The 14,220-nt window shown below is 44.2% G+C and overlaps 1 protein-coding gene across 5 annotated transcripts in view; it reads right to left on the reverse strand.

Moving 5' to 3' along the window:
• The window catches only part of HDAC5 (histone deacetylase 5), a 124,394-nt gene that overhangs the window by 20,938 nt on the left and 89,236 nt on the right, over positions 1-14,220 (reverse strand). For all 5 annotated transcript variants that reach the window (XM_073683263.1, XM_073683264.1, XM_073683262.1 and 2 more), the window contains 10 exons: positions 9,891-10,156; positions 8,566-8,710; positions 8,347-8,458; positions 7,858-7,988; positions 6,966-7,097; positions 6,723-6,835; positions 6,403-6,516; positions 6,093-6,270; positions 5,758-5,948; positions 5,463-5,675 (listed from right to left, as the gene is read on the reverse strand). In XM_073683263.1, coding sequence (XP_073539364.1) covers positions 5,463-5,675; positions 5,758-5,948; positions 6,093-6,270; positions 6,403-6,516; positions 6,723-6,835; positions 6,966-7,097; positions 7,858-7,988; positions 8,347-8,458; positions 8,566-8,710; positions 9,891-10,156 — 1,595 coding nt within the window. The remainder of the gene's footprint in view (positions 1-5,462; positions 5,676-5,757; positions 5,949-6,092; positions 6,271-6,402; positions 6,517-6,722; positions 6,836-6,965; positions 7,098-7,857; positions 7,989-8,346; positions 8,459-8,565; positions 8,711-9,890; positions 10,157-14,220) is intronic.

Raw genomic sequence — 14,220 nt, forward strand, 5'->3', positions numbered from 1 at the left:
CATAAATTCCCAATACACAGCAGCCTTCCTGCTCTGCCATTGGATTGAAGAACGCCGTGGACAGTCTCGTACCTGTCTGAAAAGTTAGAAAATGCAGAACAATACTAAAAGTCAATCTCTTCCCAAAAAATAAACACTCGGCTTTGTCTTCAGCCAACTACACTCATCTTATTCCCCTCCACTAAGCTTTCCTTGCTGGGGCTTCCCTGTTTTCAAGGCTGAGATCTTCTGAGAAGGTGGCACCCACAGGTCTACCCCTCTATTAGGCAGTACTGAATCTATGGACGGAGTTGGAGAAAAACTTTTGATATCCAATAAGACACTGCTGGTGCCATAGTCCAATGCTACATGGCATAGCAACCCATTAGCCACATAATCGGCCTGATGGATACACTTTGGCTAAAATGTGGCTACATTTCAATATGTGAATCCCAGAGAGGCCACTGAAAGTTTTCTATATCTCCAAGAAATAGTAGAGAGAAAATGAACTTTAATCTCAAAATACACATGGTGGTCAAGCACATATGTGCTCTGAAATTCAGAAAGCAGTACCCACATAGACCAGCAGAGGTCCTCCATGGCTGCAGTTACATAGTAACCAGTGGGAGAGGCAGCACCTCAAAAACAAACACCATTTTACCCAATATACCAAATGATAAAAACCGTGTCATAAGGCACTGCAGTTTTCAGAATATTAATTGTGGCGTATGATGCAATAGAAAGTGAATCATGACATTTAAGTCAAATCTGCAAATTTTCAATGCAAATACAGCAAATATGCCCATAGGAAAATGTATATTACAAGTGACCACATGGGGAACACTGGCATCAATGGTAGAACGATCACGAGACTTCTGTAACCATAACCTAACAATGTAGATATGACCAACCTTGAGGCAGTGGGAAACTGATTTGAAGCTGCTGAGATCCAGGGAGTTGTTTGACAGGGTCTTCATACTGGTGGTCATCAGTTTTTTTTACCTGACTGGTATCTTCGGCCATGATTTAGAAAAATGATATCATGCTTAATGAGAACCAGATGAAAACGGCAGGGTTCTTAAGCACTCTTACAACTAAATCTTAAATATAACAGCTGTGTTCAATAGGGAAAGAAGATGAATGGCGTACTATTTCTCCACTACGAGGTTTATATGACTCACCAAATCTCAGCTTCCTAAGCCCTGTGGACCACAAGCCTTTCAGAACAAAAATCTTGTTCCTCATATCTGACAAAAAACTATTGAAAGAAAATTACTGTTGACCAAAAACTCTATGATGTAAGGTCCTTGATAAACTACTCCCCATATCTCAGCTTCCTAATTCCAGTGGACCACAAGGTTTCCACTACAAGGATCTTACCAAAAGATTCTCATGTCTCAGCTCTTTCACCACTAAGGGCAGAGATGTACTAGCAGCCACTAGCTCTCCAGTGTAAGGACTCCCATATAGCTTTGCTTTCTGGCCCGTTGACCACAGGTTTCCAGAGTGAAGACCCTGCAAAAAGCACCTCAAATCATAGCTACCTGACCACTGATGGAACAGAAATCACTGGTAATAGCAAGCTCTTTAGTCTGAGGACCCTGCCATACCACACTACATATCTCACAAGCTTTCAGCAAGGTCCTTACACTGAAAGAAGCTGATATCTCATCTACCTGACCACAAGTGATTTTACAGGCCCCCATACATAAGTAAATCACCCCAATCCTCTAAGTTCTGCAGGACCGGCAGACATTCTGTTGTAAGGGTCTCTTGACTCCTCCTCAACAGAGGATGTTGTGGAAGAGATGGATGGGGCACTCCTTCAGGAGATGTCATTGTCAGAGGTAACGGGCATTGGCTTAAGCTGGGCATACACAACATTCATTTGCCCATCAGCTATGTCTCCCGATTCCCCCATACACAGGAGCTTTTAGCTCAGCACAACGTTCATAAGTTTTTAATGCGGAGACAGATGAAAGCCGCTGTCAGACACTTCCATTGAAAACAAAAATGAAAGGCTTTGAAATACCTGATCCCAGAACTAATATGTCGGGGAAGAGTTGGGAAACCCCATACAGATCAGATGGTCATCTCTTTTTTTTTTTTTTTTTTTAAATCAAATCATTTTATCGAAAAACTCCAAATACAAATTTTCCATCTTTCAAATAACATAAATGACATGGTAATTCCATGGTATAAAGCATAAACAAAGTATCTCAACTTCAATTCACTAACCCACCCTAAACCCAAATCCCAACATTCCAGAGACAGCCAGAGCAGTTCTAGAATAACGGAGCATAAAATTCGTAGAAGGGGGCAGAAGAAGGAAAAAAGAGGACTAACAATTAAGGGATAGCATCGTTAATATTCTATCTCTAATTAGAAGATTTGTGGGCAGCCCTGGAGTATCCAACCAAGGACTCCATATCTTTTCAAATTTGCGAATAGAGTTACGCTTATGATAGTCTCCTCTTTCCAACCAGATTATATTATTTATCCTTCGTTGCAGCTCTCCCATAGATGGAGGTTGTGTGTCTAACCAGTAACATGCAAGAAGTTTACGTGCTTGAAATAAGATACAAGAGATACCTATGAATAGGGGCAAGTCGGGATCCACTCCAACTTCAAATAATCCCAATATACATATACGGGGATCTGTTAACAATTTCGCTCCATACACCCTTTCTATGAAGGATATGACCTCATTCCAAAATGGGCCTATCTGTCTACAATCCTACATCATATGCATCAAATGTGCCTCATCAATCGCACACCTAGGGCATTTTGCATCATGGCACTATCCCATCTTGTGTAATCAGACGGTCATCTAATGTCAACGCCTTTACTCTGCTCTCCCGAATCAGCTCCTCATATTTTAGTCTCCTGACCACCAGCTCTCAATTATGAGGACCTTCCCAAACAACTCTCCATGTTTCAGCTTCCTGGAAGTAGTGGGACATTGGGGTTAACTGTACACTGTACACACCTGAATATACAGGTCTGGGGGGGTAACCAGACATTAAGGAGTAAGTGAGGTCTGTACTCTGTAAACAATCCGATGTAGCAGAGCTCAGCCGGTCTCCCTGCATTGTGTGGTTCCAGCTGCTGATGCATATCATTGTGTGAATGCAGCATTTTTCATTCACAAACAAAATCTGCCTTCACCCTCCATCTAAATAACTCCCCTTCCCTCCGGGTACCTGCAGCCCCCTATGCCTTTCACAGCAGGTCAAAGGATGGGGGGGTTAGAAGAGTCTGAGTCACAGGAAAGAAGGCGGTGAGTGAGTCATTAATGAATGAGTCATACTCCGCTCTCCTCATCAATGAATTGTGTGCTCTGACATCAAAACACAAGGCTTACATACTGCAAACATCACCTCCCGCAGAGCATTCCTCCGCCTGCTCTGCAACTGCAGAGCTCATCTGGATGATCTCCATTCCTTTGTCTCATCACTAGTGTCACAGACTGACCTAATCTGCGCCGAGCGTCCGGGATCATCTGTATGGACCATACACACACAGTAGCTGTCAGTAGAATGGTCATTTGGCCTACGGCTATGATCTCGTCTTCCTCCATCTACATGCCCGCTACGATAGTCCCCGCTTATCTCTAACTTGATACATGAAAAAAACTTTACTAAGTATGGTGGCCACTAAGAATATCGTATAGAGTTGCCCATATACATGCGTCTGTGCATGGATGATGCCATCCTAGCCTTTTATTAATGATTGATATTTGGCACTAGTTAATACAGTTTCCTAGGGATTCCTGTATATTTAAAGGGAACCTGTCACCTGATTCAGGCTTCACGGGCAGCATGATTCAGAGCCTCGATGCACAACGCAGTCAGGCACACTTTCCTCTGAAATACTCCGGCGTTTCAGAGAAAATATACTTGAAAGATCAAGTTTCTCCCATTGCCGTTGTGGGTAGTCTCTCCCATAGCGAGAGACCTATCGATCACCTCTAGCAGCGCTGGGTAAGGCCGGCCCACGGGTGGAGCCGGACTAGTCGTGTTTCTAGCTATGGTCCATAGCCGAACAATTAAAGTATTTTCTGTCTGAAACGCACCAGCTCTGATTCATGAAGCTCATAGTTTCAGCAGGATAAATCATGTGATAGGTTCCCTTTAACCATCTTTGTACTGGATTATTTGGTCCTTTCTCTGCCTGTCTTACACAGTGTCTCCATGTTATGGGCTTGGTGCTGTAAACGGGGATGCCATTGAACTGTGGGGGTCCCAGGTGTTGGGATGCCACTGAGAAGTGGGAGTGCCAGGTGTCAAAGAGCATACGTGATTATTTCTCTAAACCAAAATATCCTTGGAAAATTGAAAAGTGCCTTAAAGGCTGTGTGCCCACGATGCGTTTAAGCGTTTCCGCAGCAGCAATTCCACTGCAGAAACGCTTAAAAAACGCTTGGTAGAAGGTCTGCCATGTTCCCCAATGATAATCCGCATGTGCTGTGCACATGCTGTGGAAATTTCCGCTGCGGATTATCATTGCGGAAAAAAACACAGCACTACTAATTATTTTGCGTAAGCGCTGCGTTTTCGCCGCCATTGACTTGCATTGGAACGCATGGAATCCGCATCACTGCATCTGTACATGCGGAATCCAAGCATTTCAATGTGCGGATGGTACCCGGGTTTGGAGAAGAGGAGACTCTCCTCCAGACCCGGGTACCATAGAACCTGTAAAAAAAAGAATAAAATAAATATTATACTTACCTTCTGATGGCCCCCGGTGTGCTTGTCTTCGCTTGCCGGCAGATCGCGGTGGACTGAAGGACCTGCGCCGACGTCAGGTGACGGGTCACGCGACGCTGATGTCGGCAGGCCCTTCAGTGTACCGCGAGCTGCCGGCAGCCAGGACGGATCGAATCAAGACACCGGGGGCCATCAGAAGGTAAGTATATATTTATTTTTTTATTTTTTACTATTCTTTACTGTCACACTATATCAATCCATGCCGTTTGCATGGATTTATATAGTGTGACCAAGTTGTCAAGCACTTTCTAAGTGATGCTAAAATAGCTTGGAAAGCGCTTGTCAACCCGCATGCGGAAATGCATGTGAAGAACGCTTCACATCCGCTTGTCCCTGGCAGGAAAAACGCATGTACAATCCACATGCTTTTTTTCTGCCAGGGAGATGCAGAAACGCTCAGGAAAAAATCCGGAGCATTTCTGCATCGTGGGCACATAGCCTAAGAATTCAGAAGTTATCCACGAAGTGTCAGAGCACTCCTCCTTTATTAGATTATTGGGGGGAAATGTGAAACTTAGGACATTTGACCCTGTAGATGTCAGTGTCTTTTCCATGTGATCTATTATTTCATTGTTCTACTGGAATTTCCAGATCACACCAAAATTTGTGTTGGGCAAAGAAGTCCTCCTCAATGTAGTTATCACAATATGAGAAGTGCACACTTCTAGACGTCTTGTTCCACACTTATACCATTTTAAAGCAAATTCTTACCTTTTTAAATGCATGTTCTGCACCGTTGGTCGGTCCTTCTTCACTGTCATCCTCCTCATCCTCTGCTCCATCTTCTTCTTCTTGTGTTTCTTCGCTCTCTGTTTCTCCATCCAAGGTGAAGATGGCACGGCACCTCTCACCCCCATCTTGTTCTGTCAGTTCCTCCTCTGTTTCTTCAGGATGGGTTAGAGGTGGACGTATTCCTTCAACTGTCTACAAGATAATAAGACATTTATCAACATTGGAACCAACTAGGATTTGAGCTAAAGACCAATCTCTGAACATCCCTACTTACTTTGCTAATCTGTTGTTGGTCAAGATAATGCTGGTGTTGAAGGACCAGTTGCTGGAGGGCCTGTGGGCTTTGTGGTAGAGGCGAGGACTGTGTGCGGCTGAGGGGACGATGTCGTTGGCCCTTTGTAACTGTGCGAAGAGAAGTGGACACAAGTTCTCCCCCCACGAGGGGTGACTGACCGTGTAGTGGGACTAAAGCAGAAGCAAAAAGTATATTGGAAACCATAAATCAATCAAGTATGCAATCCAGGAAAAATCATCTCTCCAAGAAGAAGTTGGCAATAAATGGGGAAAAATTAAGGAAAAGTGAGGATAAGCCCTAAAAGAGATAATAACCTGTTATAAGGGCGCTCTGCTGCCTGGCTTGCTCCAATAATAGTACATGTTGCAAAAGGGAAGGAGCCCCTAAACTTATCTCCCCACCATCCAGGGTAGAGAGTGAGTTGGTGTTGAGGAAAGCTCCACCAGGCCGTAGGCTTTGGCGCTCTGTTCCTTCCTGAGGGGTGAACTGGCCCTAAAAAAAAGATTATAGAGGTAATACAAACATATCATCCTCCATTACAATGTTTCTTTTGCTGTCTCCTCTTTTAAATTGTCTCAGGTTGATAAACTTCCAACTTTTCTATCCTTTGAAAGAGGTACTCACACTGAGGTTGCTGGCGCTTCCCTGCAGGCAGATATTGGGTAGTGAAGGGGATGTGTATAGCCCTAAAGGACCTCCCGTTCCATCCAGTGTGAGAACTCTCTGCTGGGGAAGCATCTGGAGATGAGCATGAAATATAACACAGTTATCAGTCTTATCCTATATTACTGCATCCATTTCAATGAATGGGACTGAGCTGTGGCACCAGGCACTGGACTGCTGCAGCCCCTCTATACAGATGATTGGCAAGGGAGCTGGGAGTTAAACACCCACTAATTAATTATTGATGACCTTTTTAGGTCTACTAGACAAAGAACACTTACCTCACTAGGAATATTGGGCACACTCCCCGTCAGTCCATTCTCAGAGATGGCACTATTGGAGCTGTTTGGAGAGCTGGGTCCTGACCCGGGGGCACTACTACATACAGAGGAAACTGGAAGGGTAAAAAAATAGATCACTGACGAGTCCTTGGGGCCTGTTGCTTATCTATGAGTGAAGAGAGGCGGTATAATACAAGATGGTTTGGAAATTTGAATGTGAAATTAAGGAAATTTGATGGATACCCTGAATCTCAATTGCTCTCTTTTTAAAAGCACTGATCACGGTTCCATCCTTCCTACGGAGAAGAGGACTACTGCGCCGTTCTGCAACCTTCTGCTTTAACCGTGAACGAACTTTCAAGTTTGGTTCAGAGGCTATATGGGGAAAAGAAGCATTTAGAAAACATTCAAAACATTACACGCTGCATGGCATGGGACATAACTGCAAACCTTGCACCCTTTATAGTAATGGTAACATGATCTATGAGTAGACTGTTCCCTGCCATATAGTATATTCTTATAGTCCTTAACCCCAGATGATTGCATAAGATCATAAAATAGAAAAATGGAAGGAACTCAAGGGATATAATATTTCATATGTTAGGTTCTGCCCAACATATGTTGAAGACCTTCATGCTTCTGAAGCACACAAAACACCAGTAGGACATATGTTATATGTGCCTCGAAAGCTTATTACTTAACAGTGAATACTGGAACTTCCACCAAACGAGAATTTGTTGACAAGGTCAATTGGCTTATTTCAATGGAGAAAGGTATTCATTGTAAGACATATACAACTGGTAAACATGAGGCTTCATGGGCTCAATGGCTCGATAAGTCGGGGCTTGCCCCTTTCCATCTAGTTAGAGATTGTATACTGCTTTATTAAACGTTTTAATATTGAAAAGAATGACTGTCTCTGGCCCAAAGAAGTGATGTAAACATAACATGACAGACTTATATGAGTAGTTATTTTCATATTTATGAGATTGTTTTCTCAAATGGGGTGAAACCTGATATGGGGGGCAGGATGGGATGGGCTGTTGGAGTTGATTTCTACTATTGTTTTCGTATACTATTAAAATACAAAAAAAATATTTGAACAAAAAAATGGAAGTATTATGAGACAAGTTACCAGTTTTGCGGAGGGGAAAGTCATCTCGACCATCGCAGGTTCCTAGAAGAGGCATTTTGTAAGAAGGAGGTGTAGCTGGTGACCCAGCCTGAGGCGGGGAACTGTGGTCCAGTGAGGTGTGGTGAGTTCCCCTGAAAAAAAGAACCAAAGTGGTGAGACACCAAGATGGCAGATGAAATTTTGTAAGTTTTGTTTTTTTTTTTCTTACAAACAGCTAGGACCTAGGTCACCATGACGTTTGTTGAGATGAGAGATGAGCTCAAGTCGACCTAGTTACCCTTCTCCATGGGTTTCTGGACTTTGCAATACTACATTGAAAAAGTACAATACAACAGGCAACTTGCCTGATGGTCAGCCCGTTCTTTCTGTCTACAAACAAGATGGGCCTGTGAAGGGTTCCAATTTGGTAATTTGACAAAGGTTTGCTTCACTCCTGAACAAATACAAACAGTTTATAGAACTGCGGATGCTGAAAATGTCTAGACTCACCAACATTTGGGGTGCTGTAAGATGGAATGGTTGGCACTCCCTGGTACCTCCTTAGATTTGCTGAGCAGAAATTCCTGAAGCTTCAACTTCACCTCTGTGCTGGCTATGGCACCTTGGAAGGACATAACCAGTTAAAGGCCACCACAACACGAGCAGTCTAAACAGTCTGTACATCACAGCTACATTCCCTTCCACCTCTGGACATCACGTTTCTCTTACTTTCTTTGCTCTTCTCCTTGTTCCTCAGTATAAGGAGCTGCTGTTCCAGCCTCTGTTTCTCAGCTTCCTCCTGTCTTTGCCTTTCTCGTTTCCTCTGTTGCTCTAACTCTTGCTGTCTCTTGGCCGCTAGGATCTCCTGCTGTTGCTGCATGTGGACAACAGGAACAGTAAGAATCACGTTGAACTTACCATGGGAAAAATGTAGTGGTCATACACCTTTAATACATGTCAGTCGAGTGGGTACTCACTCAGCCAACAACTATTTCTTCCTATCCCTCATACACATTCATGTTTGGCAAATGTTGTCTTAATTGGAAGAGTAGAATAAGGTGGGCACCTGACAACTCTTTCAGTAGCTTAACTCCTTAGAGAAGAAAGAATTGGGTATAATTAACGCCCACATGCCCAATCTTCTGTCCTTCTCCATCTATGGTTGGGAGAAGGTCAGGAAACCCCTATATATAACTAGTTGGTTGATCCAGTCAAAAATGTTCGAGTGACATTTCTATAATGTGTATGGCCATGATAAGAATATGATAAGACTTAGTAAGGAGATTGAAAACAAAGAATGCATCACGTGTCAAGAAAACTGTGATCCGTGGAGAAACATTTCAATACTGGAAATTGAACTGATATCCTAGTTAACAGCCCACATATATTAACCAGATTACCTCAAGTTTTGGCATCTGCGCCAAAAATATCCCTTTTTACCAGGCACTGTGTAAGGCTTAATTTTTCCCATGGTGGCATTTAGTTTCTTTGCAGACTATTGCTAACCTTTGGGGGTACAGCAGGAGGACGCTTTATTATTGGTTTATTGTCAGGGGACGTTTCTAACAAGTAGGAATTTCGTAAAGTGAAGAATCTCTTTAAATCAACTCAAGGACTTTTATAAAAAGGTGGAAGACTTGAAGTTCACTTTCCAGCCAAGTCCTTTAAATTTCTTACACATCCCCATTGTAAATGAGGATTACATGAAAACTCTGGATGCGGTTTAATGAGCAGTAGATGACTCTGAAATGAAGAGAACAGACGTCATGTGCTACTAGTGGGACAGATTATGTCTTTGTGGTGAATGGAATAAGGAATGAATAAAAGGAAAAAAACCACTATGGTAACAAGAAAAGAGCCTACGAAGAACAGCAAAAACATATAAAGGATGATGAAAAAGGTTATTGTTTGTGACTGGTGGAAGGAATCAATGGTAGCATTCACTAGAGCAGTGGCTGGAGAAATCAGCAAAACCAATGTTAATGAGACGAGTGAGGTAAAATGTTTGACATATGATGAGGTCAATGTGTGACCTCCAGAACAAGATGTCCCACCTTGAGGTGTTTTTGGATCTGGACCTCATGCTGTCTTGTCAGGTTTTCATGTTGCTTTTGGAATTCGGCAAAAAGAAGTTGCTTCTGAAGCTGCTGCTGTTGTTTCAGGAGAAGAAGTTGCTGCTGAAGTTGCTGTTCCCGACTCAAGGTGTCCATGGGCACTCCGGGACCACTTGCTGCCCGTGGCTCTTGCCTCAACTCCCCGGGACTTGGGGGGAGGCTGCTTGGAGAGGGTACTGCTGCAGAGAGGAGAGGGGTGACCTCCACTGTTTGGAAGAGATGAATGGTAGATGGTCAGAGAAGGTGCCACCAAGGAGCACAATGGCCTAGATGCTAGTAAAAGCCTAATGAGCAAAAACAGTGCCACCCCCATCCATAGGTTATGTCTGGTATTACAGTTCAGCCCTATTCACGTTAATAAGGCCAAACATCATTACCATAACAGTTGGAAGGTTGGGTGACCGGAAGTGGAGGAGGGGTCATTAGCATGAGGAAAATGATAAGGTCCAGTTATAACTCCCGTCCCCCCATGTTGTGTACTAGTATACCACCTCTAATGTCAGAATAGGTATATTGGCCTATTGCTTGGCAAGGCTGTTATACTCAATGACTGGATCAATTAGCGATTAGTGGATCAATGGAACTTTTCTACATTTGTTTTGTGTACAGTTTTGAATCCATAAGAGAACATGGTAGGGACTATTGAGCTAAGCCAGCCAAAAATGATGTCACTGGAACCTGCTGAAGTTCTAAAGCGATGACATCATAGGACAAATCTATATTTTATTTAGGATGAAGATTTTAGCCACACTTGCCCTTTAAAATAACCTCTTCACGCCCCTCTATGTAGCATTAGGTACTAGGAAAGTGAATTGACTAAGACAGACCATTTATAACACAATGGGGGAAACTTATTAAACCTGTCCCATAGCAACCAATCACAGCACAGCTTTCTTTCTAGCAGATCAGTTAAGGGAATGAAAGCTGAGCTCTGATTGATTATTATGACCAACAAAACTAGTTCATCTGTGAGAAGCAATGAAACCTATGTTTGAACCAACGGATAGTAGGTGGCCATGAATAAATTAGTATTTCAGCTTTGCCTACTTGTATGTAATGAGTTAAAGGCAATTATTGGTTTTCTTAGTGAAACTATGGAATTTGCGTCTTTTTTAAAAGTGTATAATTTGGTACAATTTGGCATAACTTGACCAGGAATCGAAGATTGTACATGGACTGTCTATATGGATACTATTACTGGATCCAATTTGACCATATAGCAAGATACAATAGCCAATAACCATAATTATTGCATATTAATTGGATATTCTACAATTATATGGGGGTTTGACCAGTGGGACCCCACTGATTCACCAGTGCACAGGTATAAATGTAATATATGGAAGAAACTCTGCTCCGTATGTCCTAAATACCGGAAGCAGACTACGCATCCGTGGCCACCGCTCTGATGGAAAGTGAGACACGAAAACTCCATTTTCAAGATCAATGGGGATCTCAGCAACCCCCATGGATCACACATTCATACTATAATGCATGTGATGGGAAGACAGCTTTAAAGACATAGCCACAATAATGGCATATCCACAGTATGTCACATAAAGTCTGATAGGTGCAGATCCCAAAATTGAATATAATTCGTATAAATCTCATCCCTTGGCTTTGAAGACCCAATAGCATTCTTCATTTTGGGGTGCAAAGCCTCTTAAGAGAGGAAACAGTCAGGAACTCTCCTGCCACCTACTGAAAGCAGCAATCCTAACAGTCAATATCGATTCTTTAACAAACTTTTCCATCTGGCTTAGAATAAGAAGCCAAACTAGAAACTCCATTTGCATACAGTTGTTTACTGATGTTTGCTCCTCATCAGTGCAATGCAGGAGAACTAGTTCAGCTTCTTATCCTAAGTTATGTGGCAAGGCTCTTTAAAGGGTATGATATTGACGTTTAGGATTACTACTTCCAATAAGAAGTACTAGAATTTTAGTCCTCTTCCTCTCTGAAGAGGCAAATTGCATAGCCAAGGGAGCATTGCATAGCCTTTAAGTCTCCCTACACCAATTTGGCACTTTCCACAAGGAGAACTTCACCCCTTTTGGGGTGTTAAACATTTTGTGTCCACCCACCCCCTTCTAACATCACATTTTTAACCTGCATAAAATCATGTTCAACTGATTGTATGAGACATAAGATAAACCTACAAAAAAAATTCTGAAAGCTTTAGAGCTGAAATCGCAAAAAATCCTTGTTTGCTTAATGAACAGAGCTTATTCTGCATTACGGAAACTGCACTTTACATAGCAAGCTGTACAATATCTAATTAAAGGGGTTGTCCGGTCAAAAGTGATAAGTCTGCAGTCACTCGGTGTGACTGCACTTATGAATCCCCCCAGCGCAGGCACTGTGCACTGCGGGGATTCGGCGGTATGAGACCCAGTAACGGAGGGCATGTATACATTATATATACCCCCGGCCAGTGGGCGCGGCCTCGCTCTCCATACACTTGCATTGGGTGAGGCCGCGTCTTCTAGTCGGACGCGCCCACTGGCCATCTGCGTCACTAGATGCGGTGTGGCCTCACTCCATACAAGTGTATGAAGCCAGGCGGCGCTGAATGGCCGGGGGTATGTATAACGTATACATAGCCTCTAGTCCCGGGTCTCATACTAGCGAATCCCCGCAGTGCACAGTGCCTGCACTGGGGGGATTCATAAGTCTGCAGTCACACAGAGTGACTGCAGACTTATCACTTTTGACTGGACAATCCCTTTAAGCAAATGCCCTCTGCATTCTAGAAGTTCAGGTAATCTGGTAAATGGGATGTGGAGCCTTATGATATTGATGACTTAGGTCATCAATATCAGATCGGTGGGGGTCTGACACCTGATACTCCCAAGATCAGATGTTTTGAGCTCCAGAAGAATGTAAACAGTGGATAGAGCAGAACAACACTGCTCCTTCACTGTGCAGTAACCATTGCCATGCCTATACAACTGAATAGGAGCTGAGCTGAAATTATCAGTACAGCTCTGTACACTGATTACATCTGGTCAAGTTAATAATAGTTAATAATAGCTGATAGAAGGGGTGGGGGGCCCTGTGTAAGACCCCCATTGATCTGATATTTGACCCGAGGATAAGTCAACATAATCAGAAAACTTCTTTAAAGGGAATCTGTCACCAGGTTTTTGCCACCTAATTTGAGAGCAGCATAATGTAGAGACAGAGAGATTGATTCCAGTGATGTGTCACTAACTGGGATGCTTGCTCTTGTTTTAATAAAAATCACTATTTTATCAGCAGGAGATTATCATTAAAGGACTAATAAACCTGCTGCCAGGTAGTCCTCCATATTCATGAGCGCTGTATAACCCTGTCCCCACCACTGATTGGCAGCTTTCTTTCTATGTTACGAGTCGGGGTGGTGGAACCTCTGTGCTTCGGTGCAAGGAGGGACCAGAGGGGTGTGACTAAGTGCCTACTCGGCCTGACCAAGGTCGCACGGCGGCTCAATCGACTCTGTGAACCAGGGAGGGACCGAGCAGGGGGACCAGGTGCCACTCTGGGACCGACCTTGTGTGAGAGCAGGTGGCTCCCACGGGTCAGATGGCAGGAACTGACTGGAACAGCGGATGAGCACATCAGGAAGGCTGATGGGTCGTCCGGGTAGATAAGCTGGCTGGTTCGGCAGATAGCCAGACAGGTGCTCCGGGTAGGCGAGCTGGCGGGCACGACAGCTAACAGGTAGGTGCTCCAGGTAGGCTGGCTGGCGGGCATGACAGGTAACTGGCAGGTGCTCCAGGTAGGCATGCTGGCGGGCACTACAGGTAACTGGCAGGTGCTCCAGGTAGGCAGGCTGGCAGGCACTACTGGTAACAGACAGATGCTTCCTGGTAAGCAGGCTGGTGGGCACGACAGGTAACTGGCAGGTGCTTCTAGGAAAGCAGGCTGGCGGGCAGAACTATAGACAGGCTGGCGGGCTGGACTGTAGACAAACTGGAGAGCAGGACTGACAGGCAGCGGGACCTGAGGGCTGAAGCAAGTGTTAGCACGCAGAACAACCACCTTGCACAGGCAACTCCATTTTGGAGGAGGTGCCTAATATAGGGGCAGTCCTCCGGCCATCGGCCGGGGACTCTATAGGACGGCGCGCGTGACCCCTTTAAGAGGGAGGGAGCGCGCGCCATAAGCACAGAGCCCGGGAAGCTACACGCGGTGTGCGCCAAAGCAGCAGGGGAGCGGGAAGATGCTGGACCTGGACCGCAGCGGTAAGGGGAACGGCGGCTACAGTACCCCCCCCCTTTACGCCCCC

Source organism: Phyllobates terribilis, unplaced genomic scaffold, assembly GCF_046119375.1.
Source record: "Phyllobates terribilis strain yellow unplaced genomic scaffold, ASM4611937v1 Scaffold_5__5_contigs__length_657084704, whole genome shotgun sequence".
NCBI lineage: Eukaryota > Metazoa > Chordata > Amphibia > Anura > Dendrobatidae > Phyllobates > Phyllobates terribilis.